At 36.9% G+C, this 25463-nt stretch overlaps 1 protein-coding gene across 5 annotated transcripts in view; it reads right to left on the bottom strand.

The window, feature by feature from the left end:
* Positions 1 to 25463, bottom strand: part of CDON (cell adhesion associated, oncogene regulated) — a 114564-nt gene that overhangs the window by 72366 nt on the left and 16735 nt on the right. For all 5 annotated transcript variants that reach the window (XR_012919022.1, XR_012919023.1, XM_012772349.3 and 2 more), the window contains exons 2-3: positions 2703 to 2839; positions 334 to 606 (exon numbers count right to left, since the gene is read on the bottom strand). Coding sequence is in view for 3 of the 5 variants with exons in the window: in XM_012772349.3 (XP_012627803.2) it covers positions 334 to 606; positions 2703 to 2778 (349 nt within the window). In the remaining 2 variants the exon portion in view is untranslated. The remainder of the gene's footprint in view (positions 1 to 333; positions 607 to 2702; positions 2840 to 25463) is intronic.

Raw genomic sequence — 25463 nt, 5'->3', positions numbered from 1 at the left:
GTGTCAAAGTAGACAGCAGCTCTTTTGCTGTTATTGATGGTGAGGACTTTTAAATACTTAAAAGGAAATTGTCCAGAATTCACATTAGAAAACTGTCCTGTGTAACTTGGGGGAAAAAAAAGAGAGAGAAAAACCCTTTTGATACCATTGTTACAGAAGAAGACAGTAGGTCTGACTAACAGAGATTCAAGTACATTTCCCCCAAATTATACAGAGTCAAGGCTGGGACAAGAGCACTACATGTCTCACACCAAAGCCTGTACTCTTCCCACTATGCAAAAATGTGAGTTCTAACAGTAATTTCGTGTATAACAAAGACAAAATCAAACTCACTTGCAGTGGATACTGTTGCAGGGCCACTCACAATTGCACCAACGCTGTTGTTAACGATGCACTGGTAGGAACCCGAAAGGGAGGGGCTAAGAGAAGAAATCGTCAAAGTCCCCTCATGAATCTGAATATGTTCCATGTTTCCATCGAATCTTTTTCCATTATGCAACCATGAGATATGAGCAGTCACAGGTTTAGCAGTACAATGTAGTACTACAGGTCCACCAAGTTTCTGGATAGCAGAGAGTGGCCCAGAAATAAAATAAGGTGCCAAGTCTACAAGGGAACATTCCCCATGTGCAAAGAAATGGGGAGAGGGTGACAGTGGGAAAGAGAAAGGGAGAGAGAAAGAAGAGTACATTAAACACATTTCATCTGCATCTTTATAACTAAAGGTAAGCTCTTATTTCATCTGTATATGTTATGGCTTTTGATACTTGTAAAAGTTCTAGCAAAATTCTTATAAGCCTATTTTGGGGAAGGAAGAAGGGCAACATGTTAACTTAGGACTTAACAATTAGGGTAGAAGAGATAAAATGCTTATGGCATAAATCAGATATAATATAAATTCTATTAATGAGAAATAACAAATCACTTTTTTAACAAAGTGACTAGCAAAAATGGAAATTAAGAACCTGAAAATCCCTACCGTAAAAAATCATGTTCAACTTTTAAGAAAACAGAAACAAAAAGTTAGGAAGCTACAACTGAAATACAAACTCTATTCCACCTTCAATATAAGGCTTATTGTTTTTATTTGGTGTTTGAAATTCATTTGTTATCTCTGTTCTTCCAGGAACTTGGACCGGGGGTGTTCTTGCACTAATGTATCAATACAGATTCTCCTCTCATCCAAAGGAAAGAGGGGAGCAAGAATATTATTCATCTTGTAGAAAAAAATACTTATAAGGAAAAAAATCAATAAATTACTGAATCTACTTTTATAGGATATTTAATCAGAAATGAAGATTAAGGGACATGCCTCTCTTGGCTGAATCGGGGGAGCTGTTTAGCAAAACTCAAACAAATAAACCTACTAAATCAATTTTTGCCTTACCAAATCTAATGTAGTTATATAATATTTTAATGGATTTTATATATATATAAATATTACTCAATGAATATACATCACTGTATTTGTATACACTTACATATCCATTTTTATGTAACTCTAAAATAAAAAGAAGTACATGTGGCCTATGTATTAGGCTTGAAGTTTATATATACATTTAACAATAAACACATTTAAGCTTTTCAGTAACCCAAAGAGCCACACAATAAATTAGGCAAGGCCATGAAAGAAAGTGGCACACTTGGGATTTGAAACAAGTTCTCTCACTCCAAATTGAATATTGTACCATGCTGATTCTAAAACTTCTCTTTAGTGGTATATATTTAGCATTTTATTCCTGTTATCATTTCCAACTCAAAAATTTACAACATATCCCCTTATTGAAAAAAGTGTGATCAGAAAATATTTATTTTTAAGGGAACAAAATGAATAAATTACAAGAAGAATGAGATGGCCTCCTAATGCTCAAGGACTACTAAGAGATCCTTTTTTTTGTAGAGACAGTCATACTTTTTCACCCTGGCTAGACTGTAGCGGCATCATCTTAGCTCACTACAACCTCCAATTCCTAGGCTCAAGCAATCCTCCTGCCTCAGCCTCCTGAGTAGCTGGGACTACAGGCGCATGCCACTACGCACAGCTAATTTTTTCTATTTTTAGTAAAGATGGGGTCTCGCTCTTGCTCAGGCTGGTCTTGAACTCCTGCCCTCACGTGATCTCCTGCCTCAGCTTCCCAGAGTGCTAGGATTACAGGTGAGAGCAACTGTGCCCAACCCAAAGAGATCCTTAAATTGCTTAATTAATCAATCTTTAAAATCATATAGCTGATCAAACAAACCTTAGAAACATCTTTAGAAACCACTATTATCAGCTGGGCATGGTGGCTAATGCCTATAATCCTAGCACTTTGGGAGGCCAAGACAGGAGGATGGCTTGAGGTCAGGAGTTCAAGAGCAGCCTGAGCAACACGGCGAGACCCTGTCTCTATAAAAAAAGATAGAAAATTTAGCTGACTGTGGTGGCCTGCCTCTGTAGTCCCAGCTAGTCAGGAGGCTAGGATGGGAAGATCACTTGAGCCCAGGAGTTTGAGGTTAATGTAAACTGTGATGGCTCTATCCCAGACAAAAGAGGGAGACCCTGTCTCAACAAAAAAAAAAAAAAAAAAAAAGAAAAAGAAAGAAAGAAAGAAACCACTATTATCAGTAATGCACTAAAGGTAAAACTCATTCCTTATATTACATTTCATCATTAAGATGATGAAAGGCTTCAACCAACTCCCCCCCCATTCTTCTATTCTTACCTGAACTCACAGAAGAGCACAGTATTGTAAGAGTAACATACAGCGGTATCCATAAGGGTCCAAGATCTGGAGGCATAGCGTCAAACTACAGAAGCAGGCAGGACAAATTTCTAGAGCGAAACTCAGGCCTTGGCTCACTGAGAAACATTTAAAAAGAAAAAAGAAAAAAAAATCTAAACCACAAAAATCACTGCATCTTTCACTTGAACAGTTGGAATTGTAAATATGGCACTGCCATCTATTTCGAAAGTTCTTCATAGATTATGACAAATACAAAGCACTTACTGATCCACATCTTCCCAATTCACAACAACATGATGAGATAGGCACTACTGGTTTTCTTCTCTTTTTTCAGATAAGGCACTCAGGCTCACGGACTGTTCAAACAGAAAGAATACCAAGGGCAAGCCTGTGATAGGGTTGAGCCAGACACTTTGATGAGAGTGGAATGAGCCAGAAAGAGAGCAGGAAAGGATGAAGTCAGGTCAGAGAGGAAGGCTAGGCCAGGCTATACCCAGCTTTCAAGGCCAAGCTAAAGACTGCAGGGATTTATTCCAAATGCAATAGCAAGCCCTTGGAAGACTTGGAGAAGGGGTGTGATATAATCTCATTTATGCTTTAAAGAGATGATTGGCTGGTGGAGACTGGCATGGGGCAGGAATGGAAGAAGGAGACCAGGCAGGAGGTACTGTAACGATCCAGGGGACAGACGAGGACACAGTGGGTCAGAGCAGCACGTCAACCGTGGAAGTGGTGAAAATAGTTGGATTCACAATATGGTCTAAAGGTAGAACCAACTGGATGTGCTGAAGGCTTGGATATGGAGTGTGGGATAAAGAGGAGTCAAGGATAACTCTTGGTTTTTGATGAAACAAAATAAGTAATATCTCTGTTCACTGAAATGTGGCTAACTGGACAGGAGAGATAGATGCAGGAGGGAGTGGCCAGCAGTTCTGTTCTGGCGAAGCTGAGACTGGGATATCTATTAGCTATCCAAGTATTGCTGCCCAGTTCACAGTGGCACGTGTGAGTCTGCAGCCGAGGGGAGAGTTGCGCTGGAAATGTCGATTTTAGACGTACAAAAGCCTCGCCACTAGCTGAGCCCTCTCTAAGGAAAGTATGTTTAGAGGATTGAGGAAAGGAGGAGAGAAGAGAGACCAGGGAAGAGCCTTGGGATAGTCCAGCCTTAGAGACTGAATAGAGGAGAAGAAAGCAGCAATGGAGATGCAGAAAATGCAGTCAATGAAATGGGATGGAATCCAGGAGAATGCTGTGTGGGAGAAAATGAAAAATATTTCTAGAAGAGTGATCGACGGTCTCAAACACTGATGAGGCATCATCAGGAAGGCCCAGTGGAGATCACAGGTGGGTAGTGACAACAGTGGTTTCAGCAGAGAGAAAACAAGAATGTGGTGGTGGGATCAGGGTAGAATGAGAAGGGAGGAGGAGACATAGGAGGCAGGTGAAGACCACTCCTTCAAGGGTTTTCTATACAAGGGCAGCAGAAAACAGAATTGCTGAACACCAATGGTAGTGGGAGGGGCATGATATTTTTAATATGGAGATAGTATGACACATTTAGCAAAATTTTTTAAATTTCAGACAAAACTTAGCACTGGCAAAGACGTGGGTCAAAATCACTATTATACTGTTGATGGAAATACAATCAGTAAGTTCTTTTTGAAGGTAATTTGGCAATAACTATCAAAAATCATTCATTCATGCAACAAATATTTATTGAATGCTTATCATAGGTACTATTTTAGAAGCTGGAGATTCAGCAATTAAAAATATATAAATAAAAATAAGTAACTCAGGCCGGGCGTGGTGGCTCACGCCTGTAATCCTAGCTCTCTGGGAGGCCGAGGCGGGCGGATTGCTCGAGGTCAGGAGTTCGAAACCATCCTGAGCAAGAGCGAGACCCCGTCTCTGCTATGGATAGAAAGAAATTAATCGGCCAACTAATATATATACAAAAAATTAGCCGGGCATGGTGGCGAATGCCTGTAGTCCCAGCTACTTGGGAGGCTGAGGCAGGAGGATTGCTTGAGCCAGGAGTTTGAGGTTGCTGTGAGCTAGGCTGATGCCATGGCACTCACTCTAGCCTGGGCAACAAAGCGAGACTCTGTCTCAAAAAAAAAAAAAAAACAAAAAACAAAAAAAAAAAATAAGTAACTCAGACAAAAATTTATACCTGTATTCAAGTAGGACAGATGGTTAATAAACAAGATAAACAAAATTAGTAAAATTAACAACATCCATGCCATCCTTCAGATATGGTTAATTATTTCTATTCTATGCTACCTCTATACCTTGGACATGTATCTATTGTTGCACTCATTACTCTGTTGTGTAACTTATCTGGTTACATAGCTGTGACTTCTTTGAAGGCAAGAACATCATTTTAACCTCGTAAAATTCTAATGCCTAGCAGAAAGTGGGCATTTCATAAATGTTTCTTAAAATGAGTAAAATACCTTAATATAATGCAGTTCCCAGAAGTACCTTTAAAAGTAGTATTCAATAAGAACTGCCATCTTATCTGAATTCCGCATATTCTAGCTATATTATTTGTTCCTTCACTCATTTATTCATTCATATGTATAATGTTAAAAATCAACAAAAATACAGTAAGTGCCTACTATAAACCAGGCATTATGCTAGACTAGATTACTGTGTCTGCAAATTCTGCCCAACATTCCTGCTTAGTCAGAGCTGGATGATAGACCCATGACTCTGAAATACAACAAAATTTAATGACAGTGCTATATTAATGATATCTTAGAAATGAGCATTTTATTTATGCAAAGAAAGGTTTGCATTTTATGAGCATTTTTATTTATGCAAAGAAAGGTTTTTCCTAACCATTAATAAAATTAGATAGTAATACAAAGCAAGGCACCCTAAGTATGGCTTTTAATAAATCAAACAGTATCTCCCAGAACCCGCTCATCTTATGCCAGGTTACCCAAAGTCTCAAAGTTGCAAACTCAACTTTATCCAAGTCATGGTTAGCAGATCATAGACTGCCTTTCAGATTTTTTCTTGCCGATCTCTTTTAAAAATTGAAAGAGGCCATACTGGCACCACTCACTGCAGAAGAATCCAACTATGTGAAAACTTTTTGGTTTATTTGAACTCTCACTTGGTTCAGGGCTAGGAGCTGACACAGCACTGGTGAGCAGTCAAGGCCAAGTAAACATCCCCCAAACCTGATAACAGGAGACATTTCCCTGAGAGAGCAAGGAGAAGATGGATTGTTTCTTCCTCTTGCCAAATCTTTCTTTATTTATTTATTAAAAAGCAATGAAACAACTTTTAGAGTCTACTTTAACCCTAATACACGACCAACTGAATTACTTCACAGCTGACCTTTAAAGTTCCGTAGCTCATGACTGCTCTCTAGATACTATCATACAGCAAGCTCCTATATTAAGTCTACCTTTCCATTAGGTTACTCCTGACATACTCCTAGTTGATTCTCGAAAGAACCTATGACCATAAAAGGTATTTACCAAATATTTGTTGGCATGATTTATATTTATCCATGGCAACCTTGCTTAGTTTGCCAGAGAACTGTGATAATGAGAACAAGGAGTTGTATTCCATTGATATATTGGTCAGTCAGCATGACATTATAGTAATCACTGCCAACAACACCCAGGTCCAACCTCACAAGTAAACACCACTGAACACACACAGAGCTAGATGTGTAGAAATCAGAGTATTCTCATTAGCCCTACTGGAAAATCATTCACTGCTATATCATTTTCAAAAGTACTTTCTTTTTTTTTTTTTTTTTTTTTTTTTGAGACAGAGTCTCACTTTTTTGTCCAGGCTAGAGTGAGTGCCGTGGCGTCAGCCTAGCTCACAGCAACCTCAAACTCCTGGGCTCAAGCGATCCTCCTGCCTCAGCCTCCCGAGTAGCTGGGACTACAGGCATGCGCCACCATGCCCGGCTAATTTTTTATATATATATCAGTTGGCCAATTAATTTCTTTCTATTTATAGTAGAGACGGGGTCTCGCTCTTGCTCAGGCTGGTTTTGAACTCCTGACCTTGAGCAATCCGCCCGCCTCGGCCTCCCAAGAGCTAGGATTACAGGCGTGAGCCACAGCGCCCGGCCGCAAAAGTACTTTCTTAAAAAAAGAAACCCTCAATGATACTAGTGTTATTGCTATTTGACCACTAAGTTATTAGAAAACCCAATATATACATAATCTATATATAATTATAATATAGTCAAAAATATATAATATGTATACATGTATATAAAAATTTTCCCTGAATTGCTCTGACAAATGATCACAATTTTGTTTGGCAAAGTTTACCAAAACTAAACAAGGCTCCCCCCATCTCTTACACAGAGGTCAGTGGCCTTAACATGTATATCATTTTTCTCACCCACAAAAATTTACTTTGGCAAGGGAGATGACAGCCCTAGTTTCCTCTACAGAGCTATTAACCCAAGAGAAGGGAATACAACAACCCCAGCACCTACAGACAATATGTCAACATTGTGATGCACTTCTTTCTAATCCTTTTCATTTATATGCATATTGTATTTATATAATTGACATCACAAACATGATAGTTTAACATCTTTATTCATTTATTATCTAATTGTCATTTTTCCTTATTAAAATTCTTCATAAACATAATTTATAATACCTACAGATACCCTACTGAATGAAAATACAGTATTTTAATCTATTTAACCATTCTCTTTTGGTTAGTTAGGGTCCTTTTTATATGCATGTGTATATGTGTAATTTTATTTTTTGCTATTAGAGATAATGCGACTATGAATATCTTTGTCCATAAATTTTTAACCACTCTTTTAATTATGTCCTTAGGATAGACTTTTAGAAGTGGAATTATAAAAGATCAAAGAATACAAATATTTTTAAGATTCTTAATATATATCGTCAAGTTGTTTTCCAAAAAGATGCCACCACTGTACGACCATATCCCCAACAACCACAAGCACACATGCAGGTAACTCCCCGTCACTAGTATATGATTTATTTAGATCCTAACACTGTGGCAAGCATAGTGTAGATATAAAACATGCCTTTGAGCAATTAATTAAAATGCTTAATAGGGCATAAAGCAACTTTTTACTTACTAATCTACTAGGGAGTTTTCTAATAATATTCTAATTTTACATAATAGTAACTGCAAAAACAGAATAAAAGACATGGATATTGCAGGCCACATTTATGAAACCTTGTCAATTTATGAGCTGCCAATCACATAAAACAACATGGACTGAAAATCTCTTTTTACCCAAAATCTATTATGAGAAAGGATAAGGAGTCACAGTTGTTACACAGTGTGGTTTTAATTTATAATATGTATTTCTCTAAAAATGTGTATGCAAAAACTGCTGACACTTTATGTGACTATTTGCTGGCAATAGAAACAGCAAATTATCATTCTTTAAAAACTGTGCTCTCTCTTCCCTACTGCTTTTCTTTTTTTTCATAATTTCAGAATATTACGGGTATACAAGTCCATTGTTTCTTTGTTTATTTTCTGTTTGGAAGATATGTCCTGTCCTGTTCTGTCAGAGGGCTGTTGAAGTCCCTGGTTATTATGGTGCTGCTGTTTATCATTTTGTTTAAATCAAGTAAGTAATATTTAGGTTATATATTTTGCCTTTGCTCCACCAAAGTCAGAGCTACAAGCATGTCTATGCTCCAGAAAGTGTGTATCACACCCATTAGGTGTGAATATACCCATCCTGTCCTCCCCCTCCATTTGCCTGATACCCGATGAATGTTACTACTAAATGTGCACATAAGTGTTGTTCAGTTAATACCGATTTGATGGTTAGTACATGTGGTGCTTGTTTTTCCATTCTTGTGATACTTCACTTAGTAGAATGGGCTCCAGCTCTATCCAGGACAACACAAGAGGTGCTGTATCACCATTGTTTTTTGTAGCTGAGTAGATCTCCATGGTATACATATACCACATTTTATTAATGTACTCATGTATTCATGGGTACTTGGGTTGATTCCACATCTTTACAATTATGAATTCTGCTACTATAAACATTCAAGTGCAGATGTCTTTTTTCTTTTGGGTAGATGCCCAGTAATGGGACTGCTGGATCATATGGTAGTTCTACTTTTAGCTCTTAGAGGTATCTCCATATTACCTTCCATCAAGGTTGTACTAGTTTGCAGTAAAACCAGCAGTGTATGAGTGTTCCTATCTCTCTGCAACCACGCCAACATTTATTGTCTTGGGACTTTTTGATAAAGGCCTTTCTCACTGGAGTTAAGTGATATCTCATTGTGGCTTTGATTTGCATTTCCCTGATGATTAGAGATGTTGAACATTTTTTCATATGTTTGTTAGCCATTAGTCTATCTTCTTTTGAAAAGTTTCTGTTCATGTCCTTTGCCCACTTTTTGATAAGAGTTGTTTGATATTTTCTTGCTGATTTTCCTGAGTTTTATAGAGATTCTAGTTATCAGCCCTTTAACGGATGTGTAGCATGCAAAAAAATTTCTCCCATTCTGTAGGTTGTCTGTTTGCTCTTGTGATAGTTTCCTTGGCTATGCAGAAGCTCTCTAATTTGATCAGGTCCTATTTATTTATTTTTGTTATTATTGTGATTGCCTTTGGGGTCTTCTTCATAAATTCTTTCCCTAGGCCAGTGTCTATAAGAGTTTTTCTAACATTTTCTTCTAGAATTCTAATAGTTTCATGCCTTAGATTTAAGTCTGTTATCTACCATGAGTTGATTTTTGTGAGAGGTGAGAGGTGCGGATCCTGTTTCAGTCTTCTATGTGTGGCTATCCAGTTTTCCCAGCACCATTTATTGAATGAGGTTTCTTTTCCCCAGTGTATGTTTTTGTCTTCTTTGTCCAAGTTTAGATGGCTATATGAGGATGGTTTTATATCTGGGTTCTCAGTTCTGTTCCATTGGTTTATGTCTCTGTTCTTGTGCCAGTACCATGCTGTTCTGGTTACTATAGGCTTGTAGTATAGCTTGAAGTCTGATAAATTGATGTCTCCCAATTTGTTCTCTTTGCTTAAGAATGCTTTTGCTATACAGGGTCTTCTCTGGTTCCATATGAAGCATAGAATTATTTTTTCTAGGCCTGTGAAAAATGATGTTGGTATTTTAATACAGATTACATATGACTCTGTAGATCACTTTGGGTATAGACATTTTAACAATGTTGATTCTGCCGATGCATGAGCGTGGTATGTTTTGCCACCTGTTTAAGTCCTCTGCTATTTCCTTCCTCAGTGTTTCATAGTTCTCTCTGTAGAGGCTTTTCAGCTCCTTAGTTAAATATTTTCCTAGGTATTTTCTTTTCTTTGTTGCTATTGTGAAGAGTATTGAGTCTTTGATTTGGTTCTCAGTTTGATTATTGCTGATGTATAAGAATGCCACTGATTTGTGTACACTGATTTTGTAACCTAAGACTTTGCTGAATTTGTTTATCAATTGCAGTAGTCTCATGGTAGAATCTTTGGGGTTTTCTAGACATGAGATAATATCATCAGCAAACAGTGATAGTTTGACCTCTTTCTGCCCCCATTTGGATGCCCTTGATTTCCTTTTGTCTGATTACTCTAGCTAGGACTTCCAGCACTATTTTAAATAGAAGCAATGAGAGAGAGCAACCTTGTCTGGTTCCAGTTCTAAGCAGGAATGCTTTCAATTTTTCCCCAGTCACCCTGATGTTGGCTGTGGGTTTGTCCCATATGGCTTTTATCATTTTCAGGTAAGTTCCGTCTATGCCTATTTTCTTAAGTGTTCTTATCATAAAAGGGTGCTGAATTTTGTTAAATGTTTTTTCTGCACCTATTGAGAGGATCACATGGTCTTTGCTTTTACTTCTATTTATGTGGTGAATTACATTTTAGATTTGTGTATGTTGAACCATCCCTGCAACTCTGGGATGAAGCCTACTTGGTCATGATGGATTATTTTTTTGATAAGCATCTGAATTTGGTTTGCTAGGATTTTGTTGAATTTTTGCATCTACATTCATAAGGGATATTGATCTGTAGTTTTCTTTTTTTATTGAGTGCTTTCCTGGTTTGGGTATCAGGCTGATGTTGGTTTCATAAAATGTGTAGGGGAAGATTCCTTCCTTCTTGATGTTGTGGAATAATTTCTGCAGGATAGGCACCAATTCTTCTTTGTAGGTCTGGTAAAATTCAGGTGTGAAACCATGTGGTCTGGGACTTTTTTTTTTAGGAAGGTTTTTTTATTGCTGCTTCACTTTCAGTACTTGATATTGGTCTGTTCAGGAATTCTATTTCTTCTCAATTGAGCCTAGGAAGACTATGTGTTTCCAAGAATTTGTCCATTTCCTCTACATTTTCAAGTGTATGTGCATAGAGATTTTTATAGTATTCATAGGTGATATTTTGTATTTCTGTGGTATCAGTTGTAATTTCTCCTTTTTTTATTCCTGACTGAGTTTATTAGAGTCCTTTCTTTTCTGATTCTGGTTAATCTAGCAAGAGGTGTGCCAATTCTGTTTATTTTTTCAAAGAACAAACTTTTTGTTTCATTAATCTTTGGTATAGTTTATTTGTTATTAATTTTATTTAGTTCTGTTCTGATCTTGGTTATTTCTCTTCTGCTGCTGGGTTTGGGATTGGTTTGCTCACCCTTTTCCAGTTCTTTGAGACAATCCATTAGATTCTTGATGTGTGATCTTTCTGTCTTTTGGACGTAGGCATTTATGGATATAAATTTTCCTCTCAGAACTACTTTAGTTGTGTCCCACACTTTTGATAACGTGTGTCTCCTTTGTCATTTAGTTCAAAAATCTTTTGATTTCCATCTTAATATCCTGCTTAGCCGAATAATTGTTCATCATAAGGTCGTTTGGTTTCCATGACTTTGTGTAGAGATGAGTGTTTCTGTTTGAGTTGATTTCTAATTTGATTCCACTATGGTCTGAGAAAATGCATGATATAATTTCTATTTTGTTCTTAATTTCTTTAGACATATTTTGTGTCTTAGGATATGGTCAATCTTAGAGAACTGTCCCATGAGCTAATGAGAAAAATGTATTTTTAGTAGTTTTGAGGTAGAATGCTTTGTGAATGTCTGTCAGCCCCATTTGTTCTAGAGTTCCGTTTAATTCCATTGTCTCTTTGTTTATTTTCTGTTTGGAAGATCTTTCCTGTTCTGTCAGAGGGCTGTTAAAGTCCCCGGTTATTATGGTGCTGCTGTTTATCATTTTGTTTAAATCAAGTAAGATTTGCACTATAAATATGGGTGCACCTGAGGTGCATAAATATTTAGAATTGTTGTCTTCTTCTTCAATTGTACCCTTTACCTTTATATAGTGACCATCTTTGTCTTTCATTACTTTTGTTGATCTGAAGACTAAGTTATCTGAAATCAGAACCACCACACCAACTTTCTTTTGGTTTCCATTTCAATGGAATATTGTTTCCTATCCCTTCACCTTGAGTCTGAATGTATCCTTGTGGGTAGACGTGTGTCCTGAAGACACGAGATACATGGCTAGTGTATATTTACCCATTAGGCCAGCCTATGTCTGTTTAGTGGGCAGTTTAAGCCATTCACGTTTATTGAAAGATTTGATAAGTGGGGCGGATTTCTGTTTATCCTGTTGAGTTGAACTTTGCTGCTTTGTTTTCTCTCTTGAGCCATTGTGGTATGTGGCCTTTGACATTTAGCTTTTTGATGATTTTACACTGGTGAATGTCTGTTGTGCTGATCCGTGTGTAATGCTGTTCTGAGTACTTCCTGGAGGGCAGGTCTTGTCTTGATAAATTCCCTCAGTCTTTGCTTGTCTGAGAAGGTCTTTATTTCTCCTTCATATAAGAAAATTAGTTTTGCAGGATACAAAATTCTAGGCTGGTCATTATTCTGTTTTAGAAGACTGAGAAGGGGGCCCCAGTCCCTTCTGGCTTGTAAGGTCTCAGTTGAAAAGTCTGCAGTTAGTTTAATGGGTTTTTCTTTGTAGGTTACATGCCACTTTCACCTTATGGCTCATAGGAAGACCTCTTTCAAGCTTGTTTTGGCCAGTCTGCTGACTATGTATCATGGTGTCTTTCTATTTGCAATGAATCTCTCAGGAGTCCTTTAAGCTTCTTGTACCTGGATATACACATTTCTAGCAAGAGCAAGGCCAGGGAAATATTTCTCCATTATATCCTCCAATAATTTATCCAACCCTTGCGTATTTTCTTCTTCCCCCTCAGAGATGCCTATGATTCTTATGTTAGGCCTCTTCATATAATCCAACATTTCTTGTAGGCCTTGTTCTTTTCTCTTATTTCTCTGCTCCATCTCTGTGACTGACTTGTTTAATTGAAAGGTGTTATCTTCAATCCCTGAGATTCTTTCTTCTCCTTGATCTAGCCTATTCTTGAGGCTTTCCACTGTGTTTTGTAATTCCTTAAATAAATTCTTCATTTCCATAAGTTCTGTTTGATTTTTGTTTAATATTTCAATTTCTTTGGTTAGTTTTTCATTTATTTCCTGGGCTTTTTGTGTGTGTGTGGTTTCCTTGTGCTGAGTATCCACTTTATCTTGCATTTCATTGAGTTTTCTTACAATCCATGTTGAAAAGTCATCACCTGTCATTTCAGTGTTCTGATTTTGGTTTGTATCATTGTGAGAGAGCTGCTGTTCCCTTTTGGGGGTGTCCTTTCAGTTTGATTCTTCATACTTCCAGAGGTCTTTCACTGATTCTTTCTCCTCTGGAGCAGCTGTTGCTTCTTACCTTTGGATTTTCATTTAGATAATCCCTATTGCTTTTTTTTTTCCTTTTCTTTTCTTGTCCATGTAAATATATACATCTCTATTCCCCTAAACTACTACAGGTGGTAAAATAATTCGAGAGTTTGTATTTTAAATTGGGTTTAATTCCCTATGTGAAAAACAGAAATGTTAGGCTTATCTAACTCGCTGGTCTCAGAAGGAATTAACATGAACATGAGAAAGTTGTTCTACCTCCTTCATACTTTCAGATAAAGTTAATGACCAATATAATTCCATTCTTTTCACTGCAGCTGAGTGGCTGATTTAATCTGAGAAGATGCTTAGTAGTCATTTTTCTCCCAGGAAAGCACCTGGTAGGATAGTCTCTCCAGGAAAAAGACAATAGGGTACAAAAAAAAAAAAAAAAAAAAAAAAAGCAGTTAAGTGTACAACTCTCTCTCCATGCTACAGAAATCTTTGAAGAGCTTTCCAATCATGTCCCACCAGTGCTACTCCTAGAGTCCTGACGTCACTACAGAATAGCTGGTCTTTCCTAAACTGTAGGGCTCAAATTCACACAGAAGGCAATTTGTCAAGTGTAACAAACTGTACTTTATATGCCATTCCAGACTTAGGAGACCATTTCTTCTGACAAAGTTAAAGGTATGCCCCATCTTAGAATAAAAAGGGAAATACTTCCCTAACGTTTATTTAACTTATTGTTCAGGTTATGAACTTACTGATTTTATAAACCCTTTCAACATACTGCCAGAACAATCCTTTGGGAAAACTCTTTCCTGAATTTCTAGATTTTATTACTTTGTTTTTAAAGCAACACCTTTGCTTTCATAAGGACAATCAAGGCTGTCTTTCTGAGTCATCCCCCTCCCTCAACTCCTATTTTGTATTTTCCATGGTTTTCTTTGAAGCTTAGGGAATAACTGTGATTAATTTGTGAACAAAAACTTGGCTTTGGGATCAGTATAGTTCTTCAAAACAGGAAATTCTTTAAGTTAGATTCCTTTTTAAAAGAATTTTATTCTACATGAAACATGGTAGTTTCCTCCTAATAAAAACTGATTCCTATTTTCAAATAATCTATTTCAAAACATGCTATTTATCACTTATTTATAAAAAATCATTCTCTGCAGTAACTAAAAAGAAAAACTAAAACATATCAACTTAAAAATTCTTGATTAAGTACTATCAAGATTGATTCAGTACACTCTCCATTAGGGAAGTCAAATGTAATATATATACTTTTTTTTTTAACCCATCAAACTACCTCAACCTAACCACAAGCAACCTTAAATCTCCTGTCAATGTTTTCCTCGTTCTAAATATTTAAATAATTTAACTAAGAAGCTAACATTATTTCCTATAGAAACTTTTCAAAGAACTGTACTGTTAAAAGTATTCATTCAGTCAATCCATTCAATACATAGGACATCTATTTTGAGCAAGATCTTGTGAGGAGTATAAAGATGAGGAAGACATAATAATTCCTGAACTAAACAAAACTGCAGCTCACCTGAGAAAAGAGAGCACAGACATAATTAACTCCAGAATAAAGAAAATTCCTCAGTGAGAGAGTAAAAAGTACTGAAAGAGTTCAAAGCAAAGTAATTCATCTATTACTCAACAAATATTTGGTTTGTGCCTACTATGTGTCAGGCACTGTGCTATCTTGGGACCCCAATCATGAATGAAAGAACCACAGCATCTACCCACATGAGGAGAAGGAAGGTGAATGACTAAGGAAGCAGTTAAAATACAGACTTACCCAACATAGCAACTGTTCACATAGCAACTTTTCGCCATAATGGCTCTTGAAAAGTTATTCCACTCTTTGGACAGCTTCCTGTTATTCACTATGACAACTCTGTTCAATCAGAAACTAAAGAAAAACATTCTGAAGAGGAGTACACTTTGATATCACAGCTTCAAGCAAAGATATACTCACCAATTATGAGTTATGGTGATTATGGCAATTATGACACCACAGTTTTTAGTCAGAAAATATCATATAGAAAACACTGAACTGCATGCTATGTTTGGCTGACACAAAGCACTGTGCATTGTATACAGGTGCCAAGTGAGCCTTTTCTTCTAATCTGTCTCTAGGTACGTGCACCGTTTCCACAAGTTGTGAAGCACTCTCATGTTTAGCTTTTATTTTGCTGTAAGATGTTTTTCTGTGCTGTAACTTTGTTTTTAAGTGTAGTCTGGATGCAAAATAACTACAAACCTTAAAAAGACTTCCTGTCAAAAGCCAGTTTCCTGATTCTCTCCCACCTTCCAAGGACTTCCTCAGGATCCCTCCTCCACTGGCCTCAAGGCATCTCTTCCTCCTTTGACAAACATAATGATCTCCAAGCTGTTTATTTAAGAACTGTATTTAATTTCAAAATATTGTTTAACACCTCTACAAATCTGCTTTCACTGCTCCATTGACATATTTTTCTATCTGTGAAAACTGGCTATCTCAGATTGGGATGAAACATAATATTTTCCATCAAAATTGGTGGACATGGTTTTCACTAAGAGGTAGAGGTTTTAGGAAATAAAGGTTTTCAGGGATTAAAGCAGATATGTGAGGGAGGAATAGGTGAGCAACAGAATAAAGCAAGCACAGGCGCTATGGGGAAAAGAGAAAGCTCACTTAACCTTAGACTTGGACTTAGTGGTGAAGACATTTCAGAGGAAATGAAGACCAGGTGTAATCAGCCTCAAGGATAAGTTTGGGGGTGGGGGTGAAGGGAGGGAGGAAGAGAAAGGGAAGGGAGGTGTTCCAAGCAGAAGGGACCCTGTGTCTGCAGAATGAGAGGTGGAGAAAGGTAGGAAGCATGGCCTGGAGAGTGCACTGAGACAGGGGCAACAGGTGGTGAAAGGTAGGCTACACAGGTGAGTCCACATAAGAGCAGAGAGAACTTATAAATCATGTTAAGGTGTTTGGCTTTTATCCTGAGAGGAGGGTATTAAAAGCTTTTAAGCAGGCAAGGACATGACCAGGCCTATACCTCTGAAAAACCATTTAACTGCAACATGGAGAATGGCTGAAGATAAGAGAAATGAGAAGGCTGCTGTGAAAGAGGATGGGACTCATACTGGAGAAAAAGCAGAGGACGAAATTAAAAGATTTTTTTTTAAATTTAAGACATAGACATATTTAATAGCTATGAGAGGCAGAATTGACAGGACTTCAGTGATTTAGACTAGAAGAGAATAGACCACTTAGATATCTTTGGAATCCATCCCATCTGTCACCTCACTGCTTTGACTATAAAGGCTGCTGTCCAGATTTCTGACTTGAGCAAGTGAGTGAGTGGATGAGGTGAGTTTACCAAGACAGGAAACACATGAGAAGCAGCAGGGTCGTCTGTGGATTGGTGTTGCTGTTTGGAGGGCGGCGGAGGGAATGGAGTATATCTGAAGGTGTGGAGATAATGAGTTGAGTTGGACATAAGTAAGATTGTGAGAAAGAGATCTAGCAGGCAAGCAGGAGGAAGCCTAAAGTTCTTAAGAGAGATATGGGTCATAGATGGAGATGTGGGGCAACAGCAGACAGACAGAACTGCAACCTTAATGGAAGAAGGGGCCTAAGGCTGAATCCTAAAAAAAACACCACATTTGAAGAGATACAACTCCTTATTCAAAATAACTCATACTACAGTAATGAAAATTTTTAAAAATAAAACAAAAAGGGAAAAGACAGAAATGATATTACATGGATGTGATCAAACACTCAGACTTTCTAAAAATGAGTTTAGAGATATCATTAAATTTCACACTGTTGTACCTTTGAAAGATACTACAGTCCAGAATAATCAGACACATTCCTTAACTGTTGACTTCTTCCTGATTACTAAAGGCTTTCATCAGTGACAGCTTTCATCATGCCATCCACAGGGGGTCTCCCAAAATAAGAGTAACAGCTGGCATACATCTTCAGTGACAGCAAATAAAGTGCTATATCATAAGTCTAGTTGCAACAAGTGTGCTACCTAATAGTTAGCATGTTACTCTTGGGGGTCATGTAGGTTCTTTTAGAAACTACAGAATCCCCTGCAGCAGTCATGTGCAACTGATGACACATCCCCTGCCCGGCCACACTCTGAGTCTGTTGGAGGAACATGTAAATCTTATAAAAGCAGAGCTGCAGGATATCAAACACTCCGTCCAAAACTTGCAGTGCTCTCTTCTCACCAGAATGAAGCCCCCTCAGTCTGAACTACAGCTCTGCACAGTACCCACTCCCTGAGCGCTTACTAACGATTGTGCAATCATTCAGATCAACTTTTTAAAAAATGTTGACACCTACAGACTTCACAACTCTTCCCCCACTTCTCCTGAGTCTCAACCGAGTCAGCCAACCATACAAACCCTCCTGCTGCTTGCAAAAGCATTTCCTTTCCCTGTGGATCGCCAAAAGTAGAGGAAGAAAATGGAAGTGACTTGGAGTTGTGACACCAAAAAGGCCAAATGGACAAAGAAATAATCAACTCTACATAAGCCTCTTCAGCTCCACCACAATGAAAAGAGCCTAGGACGAACCCCAGGAAAGGTCACCGAGGTCAAGGGTCACAAGTAGAAACAGGCAACAGTGAGGGGCAGCCAGCTACAATAGGGAGCCATGTGGTCCTAATCACCCATCCAAAGGAAGGGGCCTGAGAGCTGAGTTAGCTTCTACTCACAATATTTGTGTGTTTCAAAAACAGTCAAGCGTTCCTGTTCCACTCTCTTTCTAAAAGACTATTTCTTCCTGCCTCTAGAGCACAGGAAACCAAGAATTGTGGAGATAAGATAATTCCGACATCCACTGTGAGTTGTAAAGGAGCAATATAAATATTTAAAAGTGTAGCTGCATACAAATGGTGAAATTTTAAAAAGCAACTTGGGAAAGATTATTAAAAAGACAAAATACAGCAAAAATTTCAAGGGGATTACAAGTACCATGACACAAATCCAACACTTGGTAGATTTTCAAGTTTGTCATTGAAATTGGCTTCATGGAAAAAATAACAGAGTTATTATAACTGCAAAACAAATGCTAAAAGCAAAATTTTTAAGTTTACTAAGAGCTAGCTGAACTTGAACATACTAATATTGTAAAAGATGCAGAAAGACATTTGACTAACCTCCTTTGATAAGGGATGAGAAGGAGGAATATGTAAACATTTGAAAAAGCACTCTGTTACAAGTGTTAGGTAATACAATTAATATAGTTGTTAATAAGCCCAGTGCTTTGCTTAGACTTCATACATAATGCACCTGACTAATGTAAGTACCGGACTTGCTCTGAGTTACAGAAGACTCGCCTTCATGGGAGTTGGTTTAGATTTCATTTTAATAATGAGAAAGAAACCTCAAGGAAAAACTCATTTTCATGAAATATATTCTGATATGTACAGTCAAGCATTGAGGAAAAAGCAAATAAGAAAAAACAGAAATCTTGGAAAAGTATCTTTGCTGCAAATAAACCTGAACTGGTTGAATACTGGACCTCTGTCTTTTACTTTTACATAATATTACCTGTGGAGTTATGAGCTTCCTAGAGACACTGGACATACTGATACTAGTTTCTAAGTATCTTATTCCATCTTTAAACTTGGCTACATAAAATAAATTGAAGAAGTCTATGGCTGGGCGCGGCGGTGGCTCATGCCTGCAATCCTAGCACTCTGGGAGGCCGAGGCAGGCGGATGGCTCAAAGTCAGGAGTTTGAAACCAGCCCGAGCAAGAGTAAGACCCTCATCTCTACTAAAAATAGAAAGAAATTAATTGGACAACTAAAAATATATAGAAAAAATTAGCTGGGCATGGTGGCACATGCCTGTAGTCCCAGCTACTCAGGAGGCTGAGGCAGGAGGATTGCTTGAGCCCAGGAGTTTGAGGTTGCTGTGAGCTAGGCTGATGCCACACTCTAGCCTGGGCAACAAAGTGAGACTCTGTCTCAAAAAAATAAAAAATAAATTGAAGAAGTCTAGATTGCTTATGAGCCCCTGATTTGTTCAAACTGATGATGGGAATAAGGTCAGACACAACTTCATCAAAGCTGTCACTCCACCATGGCAGAGTGTTTGTGCATTGATAATGGGACTCTTCAAGCACATTCATAAGCTGACGTACAAGTCAATCAGATTACCATGTAGTCAGCACATAATTGGCACAAATTGACTGATAAGTCTTAATATAAGTAAAACACACATTGGCCTATACTAAGAAAATGTGCAACCTAGAAAACTTTAAATCAGTGATAGGAAGTTAACACCAAAGCAATGATCAGAATACAATGCCATGATGAGTGAGATAATACAAAAATAAATCAGTTAAGATCAAGATATCTTCATAAACACAGCATAATACACACCATGAAGTTTCAATCAGAAGAGCCCAAGAAGTCATACTTGGCATTAGGTCCAGCCTGTCTATCAAAAATGAAGCAAAGTTTGCTGGAACAATTCTGCTAAGGCTGAGCGTGTAAGCAGCAGTAGCTGCTGGGCTACACAGTAAACTGGGCAACAGTAACCAGGATGGTCAAAAGATATCATGCAGAGACACTAATAAATATGTGTACATATACAAACACATACACCCATACATATACTACTGAAAAGACCACAGCAGCAGACAGACTCAACCTGGAAGACAGATAAACTTATTCCAATGATGCTTCCCTATGCAAAACTGTTCTGAAAATTCTTGTTGATTATTTTCAGTGTCAATGTGTAAACCAAACATGAAAATCATTCTTATTATAATTATATCTGATTTTAACCCCATATATTCTTAACCCCAACATTACTGACAATTTATTCATTAATAGCTATTTCCCCAAAAATCAAGAACATCAATTTTTTTAAATGTTCCATATCCCGTAAGATAATTCCAAAAGAACTCCAAATTTCTTGGCACAATAACAGCAATATGATATTAAAATATACAGTTTCCCAAGATAAATGACTTCTTTAAAGCTATAATTCTCATATATATAAGTTCTCGTATATTTCCTAAACTTTTTATATTACACTATACTCATTTCATAATTTTACAATGATAGCCATACCCTACATTTGTATAAGATACTTTCACATGTATATAATAACCTTCTAGGCCTGACTCTTTAAAGGACTTGTCATTGTTGACTTCTGTATAAACCATAAGACTTTTTTGCTTTGTTTTGTTTTAAGTGGGATTTTTTTAGAAAAAGACAACTTTATTCTTTATATAACATCATGAGACTAATCTGGGTCTGAGAATTACAGGAACTCTGGGGGGCTGAATCTTTTCCTTAATTTCTAAACTCTCTTTATTCAATTCATTTTCTAAGGACAGATTATGAGGGAGGTTGGACTCTGCAGTCTAAGACCACAAAGTTTCACTCATTTATGCAACAAAAATGTATTGTATATTCAAGGGAGTAGGGAAAAAAAGATGGGTGAGGGAAGGGTTTAAAGTAGAATAAGACAATAGAAAGACTTGGATCTCATTTCCTAAAACACTCTGTCTCTGACATCTTTAACTTACATATAAGCAACAAATAAAAGTTTTGGAAAGTGACAGGAATCCTAATTTTTTAAAACAATGTATTTTAAACAAAATTATTAGTTGGCAGTCTGATGTATTTTCCTTTTCCTAGAAGACATCAGAATATTAACTTACTACTTAGTGTGGCTTAGGTTTTATCTGCAAGGAGAAAAAAAACCCACAATTTTTTTCCAGCTTTAGAATTCTACGACAAGCATTTTACAACTGCTGTGTTAAATGAAAGAAACACTTAAAAGCATGTCTTACTCTATAGTTTTGCCTCACCTTTGGCAGACTTCAAAAATGACTGCACTAAGAGGAGAGGGGTGAGGGGACAGCAAAGGTATCCAAAATCATGGGTGGCATTCGTGGTACAACAGTGGGCCTTCCAAAATCAAATCAACAAAACTTCAGCTCTAAAAATTAAGTTCAGAACATCAGTTTGCAAGCAAAAAAAGAGTGTTCGCTCAAAAAAATAAAAATAAAAAAAAATTTAAAAAGCTAAGTTGAAAAGAAAAAAAAGTAGAAGACATAAAGTTCATAGTTTTGTTGTAAGGACCGGTAGAGGTGGTCCCTACACTTTGTATTCAGGTGAAGAAATGCAGAAATCACCCATGCAAACTTTCTTGTTTTGTGAAAGCAACATCCACCAATTCACAGTTAAACTATCAGGGAGGTATTCACAGAATTCTGGAAACACTGTCAGAAACATGTACACAATGAAAAGGATAGGTCTTCACATGAAGGCTCAGCTTTATCATAAAAAAAGAATCACTGTATATGAACAACAGAACATTACCAATTTGAAAACTACTTACTATACACCTCATAGACTTACAGACCTCTCCATGAATTTACATTTAAAATGTTTCTGAACTCTATAAAATCATCATCTTTTTCTCTTCCTAGCTTCCATGTCAACCTAAGTACCTTAAGAATAAAGGACCAGATGGCAAGTGCAGGTATTCCAAAATAACAGATATTATTTTGTTTATTTGAATTACATTCTTTGATTGAACAGCCTTGGGTGCAAATAAAACAAACTACTAATTAAAATAACCAACGGCAGTACTAATAAAACATCTAAAAAGTAGCTTTTATATAGATAGAGGCTTTTTTAGGTACTTGACTCCTAACCACAGTATATGGAACAATGCATGTGCCCTTAAAACTAAATGAGGTATTCCCATTTCTGTTGGAGAAGAATAAGAAGTCATCTTAAGTTTCTGGCTATACAGAGAACCCTACTTGATACTGAGGCATCATAAGTACTTGAGCATAAATCTTACCAATGGACAATCCAATATGAGAAACAGCAAAGCCATATACCAATACACATAATTATATGTTGAGAATTTACTACATTTAATCTACAGCAATGGTTCCCAGACTTTGGGATTCTAATAAACAGAAAATTTAAAACAAGACACCTCTATGCCCTATGTAAGATTGCCAAAATTTTGCCAAGTAAGAACATTAAAAAAAAAAATTAAGAACCTCCATCTACTGTCATTGTTTCATTAGAACAAAACAAAATGGTAAACGAGAAATAATTTCAGAATTAATTTAGCTTTAGGAAGCAATTGCTACATGTCTTTTGGCTGGCTGTTTCTCATATTACTCCAGACAAGTATAAAATGTTCATTAAAAATCATGCTAGTTCAAAGATCAATATTAAACAACTAATCTAGAGGTTTTCACTGTCTTAAATCAGTAGGATTATAACAGTCCAATACCACACATTTGGTTATAAAATAGGCTAAATTTTATGAATGTGTCTTCAAATGGAGCCTTAAATGCAGGAAATTCTGTAGTTCATCCTCTGTCAGCCACTGTAATCTCCCTAAAGCAACATTGTCACTCTTCTCAATAGTGACAGGTCTCTGTCACTTAAAAAGACCCAACTTGTCCAAAAGTCCCATCCCTAATCTTCCTTATTAATTTCCCTCCAAAATAGGCCAAACTTTGAGAGCTTGCTGGGAAGCTGGTGTCTCCGAGACAGGAAACTTGCCACACTGAGCCCTGCATTCAACTCAAGAGTTCCCACTGCCCCTCTCTTTCTCTGCACCGCTCTACAACTTCGTATTTTAATACTGCTTTCCTTCTTCAGTGATGGCCTTCATTTCCATTTTAATCTGATTTCCCCTAAATAAAAATCATACCTGAGGAAGACTCATGAAGGGACAGAGCAGAATTTGATTTTACCTGACTCACTCTACTACAAAAAAAAAGAACGAGGCTAGATTATTTATCAGTCACATAAATGTAAACAATGTCTTTGGGAGCGGGGGTTATATGGGAACCTAAAACTCTAAAACATAAAGTTTCTTTAAAAAAAATCTAGAGCAAATAGATTAACCACAAGTTTGTCAGCTCCATGACGGAAGGGACAATGTCTATTTTCCTCATCACTGTACATCCAATACCTGGGAAATATCTTGCCAAAATGAGTACTTTAGAAATTTTGGTAAATGAATAAAATTATACAGTGAGAAACCCAGCAATGTTTTCTGGGAATTATTAAGTTATTTAATAAACTACTAGTTTTCACACACTTAAAAATATTCTAGTAAGCCAACGGAGAAATGAGAAAAATGGTCTAATATTATTAAATAGCTATTTAAGAGAATCAGCATTAATACTTTATGACCTGTTCACTGAGTTTCCTTATGTCTTTGGAAGTCAACACCTACATTTACTTAATTTTTATTATGCCAATTTTTAAAAATCAATGATTACATGATATATAATTTAAGATAGGTATTAACATCAAAACAACTAACAAAGAGCATGAGGCAGCATTACAGAAAAACCAAAGGCAAAAGTGAAAGTTTAAATAATGGATGTTATCAAAGGTCCCTTTAAACCTGAGAGAAAAAAGACACCATAGATATCACCACAGGCACTGTTTGTTCACAAATAGAAATGACTGAATAGTCTGCAATACAGTCACGATCTTAAAGCTCTAAAATGTATTCTTGACCAACAGTGCACAAATGAAAACCCGTACACTTAGGATTGCTCTAGCATTTGCAGCCAAAACAAATATAATAGACTCTCTTCAGACATTTATGACAGAGATCAGCAGTGCAGGCTAAAATACTAAGTTTTTATAGTACATACTTATGTTTCCTGCAATATGATATGAACTTCTGTACAAACTCATATAATAGCAAACTATGTTAAAACAAAATTCTACCACATAATGCTTAGTACTAAATAGGAAGATAACCCCCTAGGAAGAGTTTTAAGTATACTTTAACAGCATTGCACACATTAACTGGGTCAAACCACAAATAATCTTATGAATTTTCTTAAAACCGTCAAGTCAATAGTTTCCACCTCTTGCCAATACTTTTTTTAAAAGTCTTGAATCTGGTAAATATCTAAGGAAAATCAAGCACGGTTTTTAAATAATCTGCCACAATGCTAATTTAATTTATACATACACATGACGTGGATTAGTCATTCCCTATCAATATCAGGCAATATCAATCTGCAGATTTATCTGTAATAAATTCATCTAAATAAATAATCATATAATTAAACTTTTAAAACATTGTACAAGTATTCAAATCAGAGCTAACAGAGAAAGACTCAATAGTTTTAGTCAAAAGTTCTCATTTTTCTGCCTCAGCACAGGAGTTACGATACATTCCCAGTGGTCACTTATAAATGACTTAAGACGACGGGGCTAGATATGCAGTATGAAAAATCTTGCCAGAAATTCTAATTATCTACTCCACCCTTGCCTCTTTCTTCCATGAGGTAGAGAATAATTGGTTTGTGAGGAAAAGAATATATATATATGTATGTGCACACACACACATACATATATATATGTGTGTGCATATATATATATATATATATATGCACACACACACATGCATCTTACTAAACATCTGTCTTATAAGATTAGCTATTCCAAAAATAGCTACAACTTATTAAGTTTATTGGTCAAAGATTTTACATATATTATTACCAATCCTCAAACAACCTAAAGGATGGGTATTATTCTCATTTTACAAATGAAGAAACTGAAATGCAGAAAACTCAAATGTCCTTCCCAAGAGTCCACACACATCTAATAAATGGCAGCGGTGAGATTTGAACCCAGGGCAGCCCTCCAGGGCTAAGCTTTCCCTGTTCTACAGGCAGCTTCCTAAATAAAAGGCCTTGAGAACACTTCTGCTCTTATATCTACTTACTTCAGTGTGAATCCATAGCCACTGCTCACTCTGGAAGGATTCTCAAACCTACCAGGTTTTAGTTCTTTTTCTCTATTCTAATTTGCACACGGATTTCTGGAGATATGAAATGCACTGAAAAAATATTGTTTCTTCACTGCTGATAAATTCTGTGAGAATTTGATCTGGCAAAGGCTGAGGCAAGCATCCTCAAACTACAGCCCACCCCTAACACATTTATCTGGCCCTCCGGGTGTTTTTGCCGCTGCTGCCGGTCTGGCTTAGCAGCCGACTCATCCAGGGCCCACAGTGCGCACTCTCCAA

Source organism: Microcebus murinus, chromosome 4, assembly GCF_040939455.1.
Source record: "Microcebus murinus isolate Inina chromosome 4, M.murinus_Inina_mat1.0, whole genome shotgun sequence".
In the NCBI taxonomy this organism is placed as follows: Eukaryota; Metazoa; Chordata; class Mammalia; order Primates; family Cheirogaleidae; genus Microcebus; species Microcebus murinus.
Note: the sequence above shows the minus strand (reverse complement) of the source record. Positions and strands in the feature narration are given on the sequence as shown.